Raw genomic sequence first — 21,209 nt, forward strand, 5'->3', positions numbered from 1 at the left:
GAATGAAGACAAATCTGTATATTAGTGAATTAGCCCATCTCTCTTCTTTCTATGTTGGGTGTTCCTTGACCTACTCTCGCAGGGCTGCTTTGTTCTCATCTTGCTGGGTTGAAATGGATAAAAAGTTTTCCCACCTCTCACTGGCAGGGCCATCTTAAAGTATGGGCTGCCCAGGCCCCACAATTAAGGACCTTTGAGCAGGGGTGGGCTGGGCCAGGGGCATTTGCCACCCAGGCCAGTGCCTCAGGTAGAGAATGCTGCCTAGCTGCTCTGATTGTGAATAGTACTGAGCAGCATTTTCTACATTCCTCCCAGCCGCAGCCAGACAGTGAATGGCTATCAGCATGCTGATTTGTGAATGGCTGGAATTTTACACCAATCAGAGTGCTAACAGCCATTCACTGTATGGAAAGCATGTGGAGAGATGCACAGGAGGGGTAATTTATTTGCATGAATAGGTCGATAGGGGCCCCAGTACATTGCTTTGACCAGGGCTTACAATGCTGTTAAGACAATCCTGGTCACTGTGAACCTATTAAACTTTGAGAATTGTCAATTTTGCAAGTAAATAACGTGTCAGTACCGTTTAGTAAGAATATCTAAAGAGAAACAACTTCTACTCTGCATGTGTGCCTAGAGATAGTTAGCGGCTTTGTCTATAAAAAAATTGACATCCATTTAAATTCTGTAAATTGTAAAAAAGTAAATTTTCTACCAAGGATAGAAAAACAAATATAGAAAATACAACCATCAAGAAAAATATGCCATAAGCCTTCAATACCATACAGTATAAAGTATAGTTAGTTGCACACACATGAACTTTGTCTGTTACTAAATGTAGTTGCTTTTTATGTATTAACCGGTTGTTATGTTTCTCTGTAAAAACGTTTCTCTATCAATAAGCTGTAGTAACACTGTTCGATGTATTAGACATTATATCGACTTCAGTAAACAATTTGGCACTAGCACATTAAAATGGTAGGGGTAATTAATCTATCAATGATTTTAAATCAGGGACATTTTTTATCTCAAGGTCAAGTAACATCTGTCCAAACGCCTTTCCCTAGAATGAAAACAAAAACAGAAAAATAGTTAAAATCAAATCACAAAAAACAAAACTATTTATAAATTATTTATATATTTTTTGCATAATAATAATAATTTCTAATTATGTATTATATAATAATTTACATTAAATGCAGCTTCTAGATGCATTCATCTTATGTGGTCTACCACCAAATGACAGGTATGGAATCTTTTATACAAAAAGAAGAAACTCAGAACATTCCAAACCCCATATCAGTCATAGGATCGAATTCAATTAGCCCTGAAAAAACCCCCCGCATATTTATCACGAATCACGGTAACTTTGCATAAGCGTTAATTCAATTGTCAGAGAAAATGGATTTGCAGAACCCCTGGGCAGAGCCAGTGCAAGATCTCTCTGCACCCTAGGCAAAGCTTCAGACTAGCGCCCGCTAACCTGCTAACCCCCACCACCACCCCCATCACCACCAAGAGGGGAGAGGCAGTTGGCCACTAGGTGGGCTAGGGTGAATTGCATCATTATACATATACAGAGAAAAGGGACAACACTCAAGGACTTTTAAAGTGAAAAAATAAGATTTTAAACCTACCGGTAAATCTTTTTCTCCTAGTCCGTAGAGGATGCTGGGGACTCCGTAAGGACCATGGGGTATAGACGGGCTCCGCAGGAGACATGGGCACTCTAAAGACTTTAGAATGGGTGTGCACTGGCTCCTCCCTCTATGCCCCTCCTCCAGACCTCAGTTAGAGAAACTCTGCCCAGAGGAGACGGACAGTACGAGGAAAGGATTTTTGTTAATCTAAGGGCAAGATTCATACCAGCCCACACCATACACAACGTATAACATCGAATATACGAACCAGTTAACAGTATGAAACAAAACAGCATCAGCCCGAGACTGATCAAACTGTAACATAACCCTTATGTAAGCAAAAACTATATACAAGTCTTGCAGAATTTAGTCCACACTGGGACGGGCGCCCAGCATCCTCTACGGACTAGGAGAAAAAGATTTACCGGTAGGTTTCAAATCTTATTTTCTCTTACGTCCTAGAGGATGCTGGGAATTCCGTAAGGACCATGGAGGTTATACCAAAGCTCCAGACCGGGCGGGAGAGTGCGGATGACTCTGCAGCACCGACTGAGCAAACATGAGGTTCTCCTCAGCCAAGGTATCAAACTTGTAGAATTTAGCAAAAGTGTTTGAACCCGACCAAGTAGCTGCTCGGCAAAATTGTAATGCCGAGACACCTCGGGCAGCCGCCCAAGAAGAGCCCACCTTCCTAGTGGAATGGGCCTTTACCGAATTTGGTACCGGCAATCCAGCCGTAGAATGAGCCTGCTGAATCGTGTTACAGATCCAGCTGGCAATAGTCTGCTTAGAAGCAGGGGCGCCAACCTTGTTTGCTGCATACAGGACAAACAGTGCGTCTGTTTTCCTAACTCGAGCCGTCCTGGCTACATAAACTTTTAAGGCCCTGACTACATCAAGAGACTTGAAATCCTCCAAGTCCCCCGTAGCCACAGGCACCACAATAGGTTGGTTCATATGAAACGATGAAACCACCTTAGGCAGAAATTGAGGACAAGTCCTCAACTCTGCTCTATTCACATGGAAAATCAGATAGGGGCTTTTGTGAGAGAAAGCTGCCAATTCGGACACCCGCCTCGCAGATGCCAAGGCTAACAACATGACCACTTTCCAAGTGAGAAATTTCAATTCAACTGTTTGAAGAGGTTCAAACCAGCGTGACTTAAGGAACTGTAACACCACGTTAAGGTCCCATGGTGACACTGGGGGCACAAAAGGAGGCTGGATGTGCAGCACTCCCTTCACAAACGTCTGGACTTCTGGGAGAGAAGCCAATTCCTTCTGAAAGAATATAGATAGGGCCGAAATCTGTACCTTAATGGAGCCTAACTTCAGGCCCATATCCACTCCTGTCTGTAGAAAATGGAGAAAACGGCCCAGGTGGAAATCTTCCGTAGGAGCATTCTTGGCTTCACACCAAGAAACATACTTCCTCCAGATACGGTGATAATGTTTCGCCGCCACTTCCTTCCTAGCCCTTATCAGAGTAGGGATGACTTCCTCCGGAATACCTTTTCCAGCTAGGATTCGGTGTTCAACCGCCATGTCGTCAAAAGTAACCGCGGTAAGTCTTGGAATACGCAGGGCCCCTGCTGCAACAGGTCCTCCCTGAGAGGAAGAGGCCATGGATCTTCTGTGAGCATCTCCTGAAGATCTGAATACCAGGCCCTTCAAGGCCAATCTGGAACAACGAGTATTGTCTGCACTCTTTTTCTTCTTATGATTCTCAATATTTTGGAGATGAGAGGAAGAGGAGGGAATACATAGACCGACTGAGACACCCATGGTGTCACCAGGGTGTCTACCGCTACTGCCTGAGGGTCCTTTGACCTGGCACAATACCTCCGAAGCTTCTTGATGAGGCGTGACGCCATCATGTCTATTTGAGGAAGTCCCCAAAGACTTGTTATCTCTGCAAAAACTTCTTGTTGAAGTCCCCACTCTCCGGGATGGAGATCGTGTCTGCTGAGGAAGTCTGCATCTCAGTTGTCCACTCCTGGAATGAAGACTGCTGACAGAGCGCTTATGTGATTTTCCGCCCAGCGCAGAATCCTTGTGGCTTCCGCCATTGCCACTCTGTTCCTTGTGCCGCCTTCTTGTCCCTCTAGAAGGTGAGCACTCTGCAGCCACCACAGGAGAGACACCCTGGCCCTGGGGGACAGGCTTATTCTCTGATGAATTTGAAGATGGGACCCAGACCACTTGTCCAGAAGGTCCCACTGAAATATCCTCGCATGAAACCTGCCGAAGGGAATGGTCTCATAGGTCTCCACCATTTTTCCCAGTACTTGAGTGCATTGATGGACTGACACTCTTTTTGATTTTAACAGGTCTCTGACCATGTTCTGGAGTTCCTGGGCTTTTTCCATCGGGAGAAAAACCCTCTTTTGTTCCGTGTCCAGAATCATGCCTAAGAAAGATAGGCGAGTCGTTGGAACCAACTGTGACTTTGGTAGATTTAGAATCCAGCCATGTTGCTGCAGCACTCTCAGGGAGAGCGACACGCTTTTCAGCAACTGATCTCTCGATCTCGCTTTTATCAGGAGATCGTCCAAGTACGGGATAATTGTGACTCCCTGCCTGTGCAGGAGCACCATCATTTCCGCCATTACCTTGGTGAAAACCCTCGGGGCCGTGGACAGCCCAAACGGCAATGTCTGAAACTGGTAATGACAGTCCTGTACAGCGAATCTCAGGCATGCCTGATGAGGGGGATATATGGGGACATGAAGGTATGCATCCTTTATGTCTAGTGACACCATAAAATCCCCCCCTTCCAGGCTGGAGATAACTTCCCGGCGCAATTCCATCTTGAATTTGAACTTTTTCAAGTACAGGTTTAGGGATTTTAGATTTAGAATGGGCCTGACTGAGCCATCCGGTTTCGGAACCACAAACAGGGTTGAATAGTACCCCTTCCCCTGTTGAACTAGGGGAACCCTGACAATCACTTGCTGTTGATACAGCTTTTGAATTGCAGCTAAAACTATCTCCCTCTCTGTGGGAGAAGCTGGTAAATCCACCGATAAGTCTTCAGGCGCTGATGTAAATCATAGGGGGTATTAAACATCAATTTTCAACCCTCAAACAAAACATAGGAAAATACAATAGTGTAATATTACACTATTGTATTTTCCTATGTTTTGTTTGAGGGTTGAAAATTGATGTTTAATACCCCCTATGATTTACATCAGCGCCTGAAGACTTATCGGTGATATCTTTTTTTCTTGTCACTTATTTGGGGTGTGTGGTGACACCTTTGTTTTCACTTGAAAGTCTATAGGCAGCTTAAGCGCACCAACAGTCTTCACAACTTTTTCCAAAGCTGGTAAATCCGATTTAAAAATCGGCGCGGAGGCACCTCTTCGAATTCCAGCTTGTATCCTTGGGATACAATTTCCATCACCCAAGGATCCACGTCTGATTGAACCCAGACGTGGCTGAAGAGTCGAAGACGTGCCCCCACCGGGGCGGACTCCCTCAGTGGAGCCCCAGCGTCATGCGGTGGATTTAGTAGAAGCCGGGGAGGACTTCTGCTCCTGGGAACTAGCCGTAGCAGGCATTCTTTTCCCTCTACCCTTACCTCTGGCGAAGAAGGAAGAGCCCCGACCTCTTCTGGACTTATGCGACCGAAAGGACTGCATCTGATATTGTGGTGTTTTCTTTTGCTGTGGGGGAACATAAGGTAAAAAGTAGATTTACCAGCGGTAGCTGTGGAAGCCAGGTTCGGGAGACCTTCCCCAAATAAAACCTCACCCTTGTAAGGCAAAACTTCAATATGTCTCTTTGAGTCTGCATCACCCGTCCATTGGCGGGTCCACAGAGCTCGCCTAGCTGAAATCGCCATGGCGTTGGCTCTTTAACCCAACAGTCCAACGTCTCTCGAAGCGTCTCTCATATATAAGACTGCGTCTTTAATGTGACCCAAGGTCAATAAAATGCTATCCCTATCTAGGGTATCAATGTCAGCTGACAAGGTATCTGCCCAAGCTGCTACAGCGCTACAAACCCAAGCCGATGCTATTGCCAGTCTGAGCAAGGCACCCGTATGTGCATTAATTGATTTTAAAGTAGTTTCCTGTCTGCGATCAGCAGGATCCTTGAGGGCTGCCATATCTGGAGACGGTAGCGCCACCTTTTTGGACAAGCGCGTTAAAGCCTTGTCCACCCTGGGTGAGGATTCCCACCGTAACCTGTCCTGTGCAGGGAACGTATACGCCATAAGAATTTTCTTAGGAATCTGCAGTTTCTTGTCTGGAGTTTCCCAAGCTTTTTCAAATAACGCGTTCAGCTCATGAGATGGGGGAAAGGTTTCCTCAGGTTTCTTTTCCTTAAACATGCATACCCTCGTGTCAGGGACAGAGGGGTCATCTGTGATATATAAAACATCTTTTATTGCAATAATCATATAATTAATACTTTTGGCCACCCTTGGGTGCAACCTCGCATCATCGTAGTCGACACTGGAGTCAGAATCCGTGTCGGTATCAGTGTCTGCTACCTGGGACAGGGGACGTTTCTGAGGCCCTGAAGGGCCCTGTGACACATTTCAAAGCCATGGATTGACTCCCTGTCTTATCCCTGGACTCTGCTTTGTCCAATCTCTTATGGAATAAAGACACATTTGCATTTAAAACATTCCACATATCCAACCAATCAGGTGTCGGCGTTGCCGACGGAGACACCACAATCATCTGCTCCACCTCCTCCTTAGATGAGCCTTCCGCTTCAGACATGTCGGCACCCCCACACACTCAGGGATATATCTATATGGAGACAGTCCCCCAATAAGGCCCTTTGGAGAGACAGAGAGAGAGAGTATGCCAGCACACACCCAGCTCCACCGGACACTGGAATAAAATCCCAGTTAGTACAGCGCTTTTATATAAATATATAAATACACTCACTGCGCCAATCAAATGTGCCCCCCTCCTCTTTTTTGCCCTCTGTAACCGTGTTCAGCAGGGGAGAGTCCGGGGAGCCAGCTTCTCTGCAGTGTGATGTGGAGAAAATGGCGCTGGTTAGTGCTGGAGGATCAAGCTCTGCCCCCTCACCAGCGGGCTTCGGTCCCGCTCAAATTATTTATACTGGCGGGGGTTTTTCAATATACCGCCTCTGCAGTGTCTAATCTATTTGCCAGTGTCCCTTGAGGTTAATATTGCTGCCCAGGGCGCCCCCCCCCCCCCCCCCGCACCCTGCACCCTAACAGTGCCTGCTGTGTGTATATGTGTGGGAGCAATGGCGCGCAGCATTACCGCTGCGCGTTACCTCAGTGAAGTCTTCTGCTGCCTTTGAAGTCTTCTTTCTTCTTAATACTCACCCGGCTTCTATCTTCCGGCTCTGTGAGGAGGACGGCGGCGCGGCTCCGGGACGAACGGCGAGGGTGAGACCTGCGTTCCGACCCTCTGGAGCTAATGGTGTCCAGCAGCCTAAGAAGCAGAGCCTATCATTTAAGTAGGTCTGCTTCTCTCCCCTCAGTCCCAAGACGCAAGACTGTTGCCAGCAGTGCTCCCTGAAAATAAAAAACCTAACAAAAAGTATTTTTCAGAGAAACTCAGTAGAGCTCCCCTGCAGTGCACCCAGTCTCCTCTGGGCACAGGGTCTAACTGAGGTCTGTAGGAGGGGCATAGAGGGAGGAGCCAGTGCACACCCATTCTAAAGTCTTTAGAGTGCCCATGTATCCTGCGGAGCCCGTCTATACCCCATGGTCCTTACGGAGTCCCCAGCATCCTCTAGGACGTAAGAGAAAGTATATTGTAAACAAAGTCACAACATTTAGTGATTTTACTCACAATACACTTGCACTTTAAAAGTCCTAGAGTGCCATCTACTCTTTATGTACACACGCTAGCCAGCATGTTATGAATCATATGGGACAGTGAGGCCCATTTTTAACATATATATATATATATATATATATATATATATTTTTTTTTTTTTGCCTTGTCTGTGCCTGGCCCTCTAACGCTGGGTGGAGTCACAGAGCCCGTCACATGTACAGCGTCTGAGCTCGCGTTACAGGGCCAGGCACATTATATAGGAGATTGTCCTACGTCACAGTGGTACCTAATGGTATTCATTCCTCCTCACACCGGCTGTAATTCTCTGAGGCTTTCTCCAGCCCTAAGCTGTTGCTGGATTCCCCCACTGGCCTGGGAGATGGCAATTCGGCAGCCGCAGAGACAGCCCCTCCACACCCGGGTCCCGCCTGCAGTAAGGATCACGAAAACCGGGCGCTGCAGGCGGGGCTTTTCTCACTGTCGGCTCCTCCCATCTCTACAGCCGGGAGAGCGCACTGCACGGGGCTCTGTGGCCGGGTCCTGTCTGGGTCCTCCCGCCGACTCCTCACAGACGGGATTCGGTTACCACTGCAGATCCTTGGCTCAGTGACACAGACGCCGGCCTCCAGACCTCTCCCACCGCCCTGTGGCTACATGTCCCCGCCACATTGGAGCCGCAGCCGAAGCCTGAGGGTCTGCTCACGATGCTGCTGTCGGTGTGATTAGGAGCTGCTGTTGGTGGGCAGGCCAAGCAGAGTGCAGCAACTATAGGTCAGTGTTCCCATGCCTGCCCCCATCCCACCTATCCCAGTGCCCACACCTCTCCCGTGCCCACACCTATCCCAGTGCCCACACCTCTCCCATGCCCACACCTCTCCCGTGCCCACACCTCTCCCATGCCCACACCTATCCCAGTGCCCACACCTCTCCCGTGCCCACATCTATCCCAGTGCCCACACCTATCCCAGTGCCCACACCTCTCCCGTGCCCACACCTCTCCCGTGCCCACACCTATCCCAGTGCCCACAACTCCCCCATGCCCACACCTATCCCAGTGCCCACATCAATCCCAGTGCCCACACCTATCCCTTGCCCACACCTCTCCTGTCCCACACCTATCCCAGTGCCCACAACTCCCCCATGCCCACACCTATCCCAGTGCCCACATCAATCCCAGTGCCCACACCTATCCCTTGCCCACACCTCTCCTGTCCCACACCTATCCCAGTGCCCACACCTCCCCCGTGCCCACACCTATCCCATTGCCCAGCGCCCACACCTATCCCAGCGCCCACACCTATTACGTGCCCACACCTATCCCAGCACCCACACCTGTCACGTGCCCACACCTGTTCCAGCACCCACACCTATCCCACCGACCACATCTATCACGTGCCCACACCTATCACGTGCCCACACCTATCCCAGCGCCCACACCTATCACGTGCCAACACTTATCCCAGCGCCTACATCTATCACGTGCCCACTCCTATCCCAGCGCCCACACCTGTCCCGTGCCCACACCTCTCCCAGACCCCACACCTATCCCGTGTCCACACCTATCCCATGCCCACACCTCTCCCAGTGCCCACACCTATCCCAGTGCCCACACCTGTCCCAGTGCCCACAGCTATTCCAGCGCCCACACCTATTCCAGTGCCCACACCTATTCCAGTGCCCACACCTATCCCAGTGCCCACACCTATTCCCGTGCCCACACCTATCCCAGTGCCCACACCTATCCAGTGAGGAAGATGGGGCCACAAATTGGTGTCTTGCCTAGAGCCCCATGAGATCTACATCCGCCTCTGCTCTGACTCCCCGCCCGCGGCGCTGGGGGAACAACAACAACTGCTGCCGCCACCATACACATTTATGAGGGACGGGTGGCGCAGCAGATGGCTTTCATAGCCCTCCCTGCACCACTCACCCACCGAGCATGTGACTGCGCTGGCCACGCCCAGTGGCCCTGGGAGGAGCGCGAGGCCCCGTCCACTCCTCCTGCATCTAAGGGGGCAGCGCAGATAGCGCATGCAGAGGGGACTGGTGCACCTGAGGCGTGTGGCCGTGCACAGCGCTCGCGTGCGTCACGTACTCGCGTTTCTCACCGGAAGGATCAGACAGTGTACAGACAGGACACAGCTGCCCCTGTTCCTCATTGTACCAGCACTCCCCTCTGTGTCTAATGACACCATATACCTCTTCATGCGGGTATGTCTATACCACATAGATCCTTATCCCTGTCCTATATATTGTTACACATACAATCACATAGTTATAGGTCCCTCACCCCCCCCCCCCCGCATCCGCCCCCCCTCCACCAGCAGCATCTACAGACACCCTGCCTCATCTGAGCTCCCCCCCAACCGCTACATTCTGCACACTGTGCCCTGCAGGCGCTGTTCACGCCATCGCAAGGGGCTACACCCCCTTCACCATCGGACGCCCTTTCGTCGTCCAATATTTAACCACTAACAAAACTAGCACCGCCATATAATACAAATATTGAACCCCAGAAAGACGTGCAGGGGTTAAGGGGGAACAGCCCCTTCCGACGGTGTGAAGAGCGCCCGTAGGGCGCGATGAAGCACCTAGTATATATATATATATATATATATATATATATATAGCAGTCCAATGGAAAACGGCACTGAATCGTAGAAAAGAGGTTTAATTCATACCATTAACGTTTCGGGGCGACAAGCCTCTGTCCATTCTGAGGACGGGGCTTGTCGCCCCGAAACGTTAATGGTATGAATTAAACCTCTTTTCTACGATTCATCGCCTCTGAGTGCCGTTTTCCATTGGACTGCTATTTCTCTGCTTCAACGGGCACCAGAGCAAGCTGTTGTTGTGATTTGAGTGCCGGCATATACTGGAAGTATATATATATATATATATATATATATATATATTGTATATGGGGTCTGGTGGGAATATTTTATTGGGGTTGGGTATGGAATGCAGGCGGTCAGAATACGGACTGCGGCATCCCGGCCACTATAATCCCGACATTTTGAATTAAATTAATTAACCCTACCCCTTCCCCTAACCCTCCCTCCCTCCCTGCAGCCCAATGCTAACCACCCCCTGGCATACTAGCATTCAGGATTCCGGCGGCGGTATTCTGAACGCCAACATCCCATCCGCCGGGATGCCATCTACAACCCTTTAATTATATGTGTATACATACATATATACACACAAACATACATATATTTGTATGCTCCTTATTGTGTTCCATCCCCATCTGTAAATTCATTATTGATGTACCCTTCTACATTTGTACTGTATTGTTCCCCAGTGCCTGTGTTTTCCCTATTATGTTTACAAAAGCAAAACACCCATCGGGCTGTGAGATCTACACGGTCTGTACTGTCTGTGGTCCCACAGAACCCCCATGGGTTATATACCTTAAGCTGTTTACATGTTTTTACCTCGGCATTGGCAGGATACCTCTTGCAGGCAGCATCATTACAGCGATGCTGCTGGGTGCAGACATGTAGTCAGGTGCTGCTATCTGCTGGAGAGCCGGGATCCAGGGGCCTAGAGGAGGTGAATCAGGACTACAGTATGTGGAGCAGCTGTGGGGGCACTCCTTGGGAGTCATAGTTACATACGCCTCCTTTGAGCCTTAACGTGACTTTATGTTACACGTGTCGGCACGGCGGAAGCGCTGAGGCACTATGTCGTACAGTCTGATAGTGATGGTATTGAATAGGTATATTAGGGTGCTTTGTGAGTGGGACACATCTTTTTAGATTTGCAGATGGGAGTAATCAGTCTGTTTCCACTTAAAACAAATCCCCTAAAATGACTCAAATATATACTTATACCCATTTTTATGTATTTAGTTTTAGCACTTATTTTGCTATCATTCTTTTATATCTAAAAAAAAAATGCATATAACAGCTATTTGACCCTATTTACATACCAGAAATACTTTTATAATAACAAATAATAAACTTTTATACTGTTATCCAAAGTTAGTTTAGCTTTTTTGGGCGTATGGACAGCTTTACCCATTTTTCCCTTTTCACTTTCAGCAACTATTGTCTCGGTGATCCCATTGCAGTAAATTACACAAAGTATTTTCTCTACCGGCCACTGGTAGGAGCACCGCTAAAAATCTAATGAGCAGGTGAACGCTTGTTACACTGTCCATTAAAAGAAAAAAAAATGCAGTAATACATTTTGTATTTTAAATTCCAACATATATCTCATATCCAGAAAACCATGAAACTTTGGGATAACAGATCACATACTGTACTGTGCTATTAGTGAGCATGTGGTTAGAAGAGTTTGGCGATGAACATTATTATTCTAATTGTAATCTCAGAAAGGTGCTGTTTCATGCACTGGGCAGATATATTTGTCCATAAACTGCTGCTCTAGATGATTATATTTTTATGATTCACTGGGGGTGATTCAATTGTTTCTGCACGCCTGATCTCCCCCCGATCCACCCTGTGTAGCCTAAAAAAAAACTGGTTTTAGCCACATAAAGTCCAGGACTTTTTGCAGATTTCTGTTGCGGTTGGGGTACACAACACTACACTGCCGTGAACTGGCTTATGCAGCCAGTAATATTGCAGCACTCCCTCAGCCTGCTGAAATGAATGCCTCAAAGCTACATCTTCAATTACCTTTGTAACTCTGAGGGGGAAATTCAATTATCCACACTGTGCACATATTGCTCTGGAGCAGTCGCAGAGAGCATTATGTGACCAGCCATCTTCAATGATTTTCCTTTGCACTCTGTAGAGATGCGCAGAAACATCAGCAAAGATTTGCAGAGAACTGAATTCCACCTTGAACAGAAAAGCAATGGCCCTCATTCCGAGTTGTTCGCTCGGAGTTTTTCATCGCATCGCAGTGAGAATTCTCTTAGTGCGCATGCGCAATGTTCGCACTGCGACTGCGCCAAGTAACTTTACTATGAAGAAAGTAAGTTTACTCACGGCATTTTCATCGCTCCGACGTTCGCATTGTGATTGACAGGAAATGGGTGTTACTGGGCGGATGCACGGCGTTTTAGGGGCGTGTGGCTGAAAACGCTACCGTTTTCGGAAAAAACGCAGGAGTGGCCGGAGAAACGGTGGGAGTGCCTGGGCGAACGCTGGGTGTGTTTATGACGTCAGCCAGGAACGAAAAGCACTGAACTGATCGCACAGGCAGAGTAAGTCTGGAGCTACTCAGAAACTGCTAACTCGTTTGTAATCGCAATATTGCGCGTACGTCGGTCGCAATTTTAAGAAGCTAAGATTCACTCCCAGTAGGCGGCGGCTTAGCGTGTGTAACTCTGCTACATTCGCCTTGCGAGCGAACAACTCGGAATGAGGGCCAATGTGTACACACACGCGTGTGCATTCCTTATTTGAACATTTTGTACTTACATATACAAAAAAAAATATTGCTTATCCATTCATCAACAGAAAAGTGCTTTACCTTGGTTAAGGTTGCCAATAAGGGTTTATGTGAGGTGATTTATATGCTCTACATAGCCACAGGGTAAATTACAACATGGATTTTTGTCCTTCACCCTTCCACCCAAGCAATACCATATACCTGTACTTTACTTAAGGGGGGTACTCACGGAGCGATCGCTGCTTAAAATCTAAGCAATCTGACATCGCACTGTGCTGAGCGGGGGGAGAGATGTGTGCTGAGCAGTTCGCTCAGCACACATCTCTCCCCAAATCGGGCCGTGAATACAGCGCTTTAGAAAGATAAACAAAGCATGTTTAGATAAAAAATTTAAATAGCAATAGATTTTCGGAACCTACATTTTATGATGTTTAAGTATTTATCGACCACTAAAGAAATGTATCAGTATGTACTTAAGGATTCTTCAGTAATGAAACGTAATTCTTGTTTTTACATGTTACTACCATTTTCCTAATGACTGGAGAAGACAGTAATTCTGACATATTGAACTATCCCTTTGTAACTTAAAATATACATTTAAGCTGCTTGTAAGCTTCTTAGGTTCTGCTTATATCTGCAGGCTAACAATTAACCACTGCCATTATCAGTATCAATAGAGATCAAGTTAATGCTTCTGCCAACACACCATTGTCCATTTTTCAACAGAAAGGCGCTTTTTCTTAGTGTAAGGTTGCTAATAAGGGTTTAAGCTTCATTTCAAAAGGCAAAAGGGGAATTTATGAATTGTATAGAAGAAAGTAAGGGCCACTGCCAAAGTCAGAAATGAGAGGGAAATGACCAGGTAAATGTATAGTTGTGTTCTTGTATGTAACTATTCTGCCTGCAGACCCTTGTGCTTGGTAAAGTTGTTATTTTCCTTCACTGTGTATGGCACTGCGGAACCCTTGTAGCACCTTATAAATCAAACATAAAAAAATACTTGGGGAAACTTCATGAGTAATGCGTGTCAGTTCCCTCAGAAAGAGCCCAAACGCTCAATAATGCATACAGTACATCTCATGAACCCTTATCACCAGTTATAGCATACAGTGGTCTGTTCCTATCAACAGCTTAACACTGGTCTGTTCCTATGTTTACCTCTTCATTTCCTTTTACTGTATATTGTTTTGAAAATATCTACTGGAAGAGGATAAACTAATGAATTAGATATTGGTTACTGTAACTGGAAAATAACTTAGAATAAAAGAAAGAGATCTCTTTGTCAGGTAAAACTGGTGGAAAAACTAAGGGGGGCATATAATTAGCATCTTCTTTTTTAAACTTTCTTTTTCACCCAGCCAATTTAATGGTCCACCATTTTTTTTCACCAGAAAAGTTTTCTATTTTCGGGCGAAGGCACATAGGATCCGAGATAAGTTCCCAGATGTATGTGTTTTTCCTGAAAAAAAATAGGGCTGGTTATTGGAGAATTTTTTTTCCACCTGCCTCAGGCACATAAAAAAAACATTCCAGATGACAACCGGCATCGGGGACAACTGAATATCCCAGGGAGGGGTGGGGGTTTGTCACTTAGCTGCAGAAAATTACAGCTGCTAATTAAATATCTCCCGATAAGTCTAAAGTGTTCATTTAAAAAAAAAATGTAGATGTTGAAGAGACAAGAAGCAATCACTAAACCAACACAATCACGTACCTCCTACACAGAACCCCAACATTGCATTGTGATTGCAGGGACTCAGGTCTATATTTATCAAAGCCTCCTAATGGTAAAGACAATCCCCGGCTTTAGCAGGTGATAGCCTATATCGGAGGCCTCTTAGGATGCTTTGCATGGGGAAGTCTATTTATCATGTATAGTGACGCTGTTCTCCAAATGCTGACATCATCTCAGGATTCATATTAAGCATCATTTCTCTTTTTTAGTGCATATTTTCTTTATCACTGTTTAGGAATTATTTTCAGAAGAGAAATACAACCAAGTTGTATAACTAGAATGAGACTAATATTATTAAAAGCCCTATGTTGGATAACATTATACATACAATTGGGTGGTGATAAACATTGTCAGTGTATAATATATAATACTATATATAATTACAATTGGGTGGTGATAAACATTGTCAGTGTATACTACTATTTATAATTGAGTGAATTGTTGAAATTACACAAATGATGCAGATAGATGTGTGTGTGTGTGGCGGGGAAGGAGGGGGGGGGGGTATAAGGAGGAGACAGACCATAGTAGGAAAGTGTACAAAGCAGTGTATTACTAAGAGAGTACGGGCGTGATTCAGAGGTGGACGCAGATGCCACTGATCCACCACTTGCGTACAGAGACACAACATTGGTCGTACCATTGGGTCTCTGAGCCAACCTATGATTGCTCAGATTGTCTGTCACAGTAAGCAACTGGAGCTTTTACATATGGCGACACAGTGACAGGCTCAGACAAGGCCCCAAAATGGTCATATGACACGTCTGTGTATGACAAGCCGGCCCAGTTACCTCATACAAACACTCACTATCGGTCACTCACCTTATAAATGCGCACTGCAACTGCTATCTCTTATCAAAAGCCACACATGTGCAATGTGACTCTGATGCACGTGTAGTAAAAAAAGCTCATCTGCGCAAACAACGGCAATGCATCCACTTCTGAATCATACCCTAAAGTAGACACTAAGAGAACTATGACTAGAGAGCAACAAATGCGGTAGGGGGGTGTACTAAGGGTGCCCTGACACCACGCATCCAGAGACTCAGCGGAAAACAAAAGGTGTGCATATAAGTCAGCAACATGTAAACAGGAGAGAATGTAGTGAGGCCATGGCAGCAAAAGTCTAGATGCAACTCCTATGGGGTCATAACAAGAGCTTGGTATAAAGTAAAGGGGACATAATGCTTATAAAGACCTGATAGACCAGCTTCTACAACTGAAGTTGAGGATAAGGAGTCAGTAAAAGGATCATTGATAAACAAGCTTTGGGTTTTTTGTTTAGAACATGTGCAAGCCTTGGGTTTAAAGATGTGTTGATAAAACATTGGACCATTTACAAGTATTAGCGTCAGGGCAGACCTGCCAAAAGGTCCATGGGGAGGGAGACTTCTTATCAATCGGACACATACAAACCAAGAGTAGAGCAAGAGGCCATCAAGATCTGATGGTGCCTACAAGGATACTAATTCCACCTCTGTGCGGTATTTGGAGGTTGAGGGGAAATCCCCATCCGAATTTAAGGCCATGCTCCATTAAAGGTTTCAGCAGTCTATACACTGTAACTTGAGGCCATTAAGGGCCAGATTCAGAGATGGATACAATGCTGATGGTTACACAGTTGAATGATTATCGGTGATCTATACATATGTTTGCGTTGCAGTGCGCATGCATCAAGTTTCACTACCACTGTCACTCGCAGAGAGGATTTATTCATGAAGCGAATGACAGACAGGAACCGTTTGTGGCCAGTAAGGGGGCGTGGCCACTCAAACACAGGCGTGTCTCAGCTTGCAACTGCGACCCTGTACACAGTATAAATAGGTCCGACCATTTTGAGTAACCATAGTAGTGCCCTAGTTTATTTTATGAACCATAGCAGTGCCCTAGTTCACATTATGTCACGTTGTAGGGCTGCCAGTACACATCATGCAATACAGTACCACCAATTAATATTATGACATACAGACTTCATATTATACCACACTATAGTGTCTCCACTTCATATTGTGCCGCATTACAGTGCCCCAGCTCACATTATGCAACATTATAATGCCCTCCAGTTCATTTTATACCACACTAGAATGAGCAGGACCAGAGGCATGCCTAGATATAGAAACACAGAATTTGACGGCAGATAAGAACCATTTGGCCCATCTAGTCTGTCCCCTTTTTTTTTACCATATTTTATTTCTCTCAAACCTTATTTGATCCTTATTTCTTTGTAAGAATATCCTTATGTCTATCCCATGCATGTTTTAATTGCTCTACTGTCTTATCCTCTCCCACCTCTGATGGGAGGCTATTCCACTTGTCCACTACCCTTTCTGTGAAGTAATTTTTCCTTGAATTTCCCCTGAACCAACCCCCCTCCAGTCTCGGTGCATGTCCTTGTGTCCTATTGCTTCTCTTCATTTGGAGAATGTTTCCCTCCCTCCTTGTTAAAACCGTTGATATATTTGAAAGTTTCTATCATATCCCTTCTTTCCCTTCTCTGCTCCAAACTATACATATTGAGATTTTTTAGTCTTTCTGTGTATGTTTTTGTCATGTAGGCCATGCACCATTTTAGTTGCCCTTCTTTGTACAGTCTCTAATGTATTAATATTAGAGATAAGCGGGTTCGGATTTACTCGGTTCTTTACACCAGAATTATCGCCATTTCTTATTTTCTGGATTTCTCTTATTGGTTAACCAATACACATGACGTTAAGGAGATTCGGGTAAATCCGAGTAAAACCGAACCCGCTCATCTCTAATTTAATATCCTTTTGAAGATATGGCCTCCAGAATTGAACACAGTATTCTAGATGAGGCCGTACCAATGACCTATACAGTGACTAGTGATGAGCGGGTTCGGTTTCTCGGAAACCGAACCCCCCCGAACTTCACCCATTTTACACGGGTCCGAGGCAGGTTCGAACCTTCCCGCCTTGCTCGGCTAACCCGAGCGCGCCCGAACGTCATCATCCCGCTGTCGGATTCTCGCGAGATTCGGATTCTATATAAGCAGCCGCGCGTCGCCGCCATTTTCACTCGTTCATTGGAGATGATAGGGAGAGGACGTGGCTGGCGTCCTCTCCGTTTATTGTTGAACTTGATTGCTTTATTGCTTAATTGTGGGGAGGGCTGGGGAGCAGCTGTATAATATAGGAGGAGTACAGAGCAGAGTTTTGCTGATCAGTGACCACCAGTTTTATCCGTTCTCTGCCTGAAAAAAACGCTCCATATCTGTGCTCAGTGTGCTGCATAATATACCTGTGCTCACACTGCTTAATTGTGGGGACTGGGGAGCAGCTGTATTATATAGCAGGAGTACAGTGCAGAGTTTTGCTGACAGTGACCACCAGTATACGTTGTCTGCCTGAAAAACACTCCATATCTGTGCTCAGTGTGCTGCTTTATTGTGGGGACTGGGGACCACCAGTATAATTAATATTATATAGGAGGAGTACAGTGCAGAGTTTTGCTGACCAGTGACCACCAGTATACTATATATAGCAGTACGATACGGAAGGCCACTGCTGTGCCTACCTATGTGTCGTCATTAAGTATACTATCCACCTACATTCAATACCTGTGGTGCATTTTAGTTTTGCAGTTTGCTGACACAGTGACCACCAGTATACTATATATAGCAGTACGATACGGAAGGCCACTGCTGTGCTTACCTCTGTGTCGTCATTAAGTATACTATCCATCTACATTCTATACCTGTGGTGCATTTTAGTTTTGCAGTTTGCTGACACAGTGACCACCAGTATACTATATATAGCAGTACGATACGGAAGGCCACTGCTGTGCCTACCTCTGTGTCGTCATTAAGTATACTATCCATCTACATTCTATACCTGTGTTGCATTTTAGTTTTGCAGTTTGCTGACACAGTTACCACCAGTATACTATATATAGCAGTACGATACGGAAGGCCACTGCTGTGCCTACCTCTGTGTCGTCATTAAGTATACTATCCATCTACATTCTATACCTGTGGTGCATTTTAGTTTTGCAGTTTGCTGACACAGTGACCACCAGTATACTATATATAGCAGTACGATACGGAAGGCCACTGCTGTGCCTACCTCTGTGTCGTCATTAAGTATACTATCCATCTACATTCTATACCTGTGGTGCATTTTAGTTTTGCAGTTTGCTGACACAGTGACCACCAGTATACTATATATAGCAGTACGATACGGAAGGCCACTGCTGTGCCTACCTCTGTGTCGTCATTAAGTATACTATCCATCTACATTCTATACCTGTGGTGCATTTTAGTTTTGCAGTTTGCTGACACAGTTACCACCAGTATACTATATATAGCAGTACGATACGGAAGGCCACTGCTGTGCCTACCTCTGTGTCGTCATTAAGTATACTATCCATCTACATTCTATACCTGTGGTGCATTTTAGTTTTGCAGTTTGCTGACACAGTGACCACCAGTATACTATATATAGCAGTACGATACGGAAGGCCACTGCTGTGCTTACCTCTGTGTCGTCATTAAGTATACTATCCATCTACATTCTATACCTGTGGTGCATTTTAGTTTTGCAGTTTGCTGACACAGTGACCACCAGTATACTATATATAGCAGTCCGATACGGTAGGCCACTGCTGTGCCTACCTCTGTGTTGTCATTAAGTATACTATCCATCTACATTCTATACCTGTGGTGCATTTTAGTTTTGCAGTTTGCTGACACAGTGACCACCAGTATACTATATATAGCAGTGCGATACGGAAGGCCACTGCTGTGCCTACCTCTGTGTCGTCATTAAGTATACTATCCATCTACATTCTATACCTGTGGTGCATTTTAGTTTTGCAGTTTGCTGACACAGTGACCACCAGTATACTATATATAGCAGTACGATACGGAAGGCCACTGCTGTGCCTACCTCTGTGTCGTCATTAAGTATACTATCCATCTACATTCTATACCTGTGGTGCATTTTAGTTTTGCAGTTTGCTGACACAGTGACCACCAGTATACTATATATAGCAGTACGATACGGAAGGCCACTGCTGTGCCTACCTCTGTGTCGTCATTAAGTATACTATCCATCTACATTCTATACCTGTGGTGCATTTTAGTTTTGCAGTTTGCTGACACAGTTACCACCAGTATACTATATATAGCAGTACAATACGGAAGGCCACTGCTGTGCCTACCTCTGTGTCGTCATTAAGTATACTATCCATCTACATTCTATACCTGTGGTGCATTTTAGTTTTGCAGTTTGCTGACACAGTGACCACCAGTATACTATATATAGCAGTACGATACGGAAGGCCACTGCTGTGCCTACCTCTGTGTCGTCATTAAGTATACTATCCATCTACATTCTATACCTGTGGTGCATTTTAGTTTTGCAGTTTGCTGACACAGTGACCACCAGTATACTATATATAGCAGTACGATACGGAAGGCCACTGCTGTGCCTACCTCTGTGTCGTCATTAAGTATACTATCCATCTACATTCTATACCTGTGGTGCATTTTAGTTTTGCAGTTTGCTGACACAGTGACCACCAGTATACTATATATAGCAGTACGATACGGAAGGCCACTGCTGTGCTTACCTCTGTGTCGTCATTAAGTATACTATCCATCTACATTCTATACCTGTGGTGCATTTTAGTTTTGCAGTTTGCTGACACAGTGACCACCAGTATACTATATATAGCAGTACGATACGGAAGGCCACTGCTGTGCCTACCTCTGTGTCGTCATTAAGTATACTATCCATCTACATTCTATACCTGTGGTGCATTTTAGTTTTGCAGTTTGCTGACACAGTGACCACCAGTATACTATATATAGCAGTACGATACGGAAGGCCACTGCTGTGCCTACCTCTGTGTCGTCATTAAGTATACTATCCATCTACATTCTATACCTGTGGTGCATTTTAGTTTTGCAGTTTGCTGACACAGTGACCACCAGTATACTATATATAGCAGTACGATACGGAAGGCCACTGCTGTGCTTACCTCTGTGTCGTCATTAAGTATACTATCCATCTACATTCTATACCTGTGGTGCATTTTAGTTTTGCAGTTTGCTGACACAGTGACCACCAGTATACTATATATAGCAGTACGATACGGAAGGCCACTGCTGTGCCTACCTCTGTATCGTCATTAAGTATACTATCCATCTACATTCTATACCTGTGGTGCATTTTAGTTTTGCAGTTTGCTGACACAGTGACCACCAGTATACTATATATAGCAGTACGATACGGAAGGCCACTGCTGTGCCTACCTCTGCGTCGTCATTAAGTATACTATCCATCTACATTCTATACCTGTGGTGCATTTTAGTTTTGCAGTTTGCTGACACAGTGACCACCAGTATACTATATATAGCAGTACGATACGGAAGGCCACTGCTGTGCCTACCTCTGTGTCGTCATTAAGTATACTATCCATCTACATTCTATACCTGTGGTGCATTTTAGTTTTGCAGTTTGCTGACACAGTGACCACCAGTATACTATATATAGCAGTACGATACGGAAGGCCACTGCTGTGCCTACCTCTGTGTCGTCATTAAGTATACTATCCATCTACATTCTATACCTGTGGTGCATTTTAGTTGTGCGCAGTATATATAGTAGTAGGCCATTGTTATTGATACTGGCATATAATTCCACACATAAAAAAATGGAGAACAAA

The 21,209-nt window shown here is 45.5% G+C and overlaps 1 protein-coding gene across 3 annotated transcripts in view; it reads right to left on the minus strand.

The window, feature by feature from the left end:
* Positions 1 to 758: 758 nt before the first annotated feature.
* Positions 759 to 21,209, minus strand: part of LOC134920292 (uncharacterized) — a 265,262-nt gene continuing 244,811 nt past the window's right edge. For all 3 annotated transcript variants that reach the window (XM_063920509.1, XM_063920510.1, XM_063920511.1), the window contains exon 21: positions 759 to 1,063. In XM_063920509.1, the coding sequence (XP_063776579.1) occupies positions 989 to 1,063 (75 nt within the window). In that variant the 3' untranslated portion in view covers positions 759 to 988. The remainder of the gene's footprint in view (positions 1,064 to 21,209) is intronic.

This window comes from Pseudophryne corroboree, chromosome 1, assembly GCF_028390025.1.
Source record: "Pseudophryne corroboree isolate aPseCor3 chromosome 1, aPseCor3.hap2, whole genome shotgun sequence".
Taxonomy (NCBI): Eukaryota; Metazoa; Chordata; class Amphibia; order Anura; family Myobatrachidae; genus Pseudophryne; species Pseudophryne corroboree.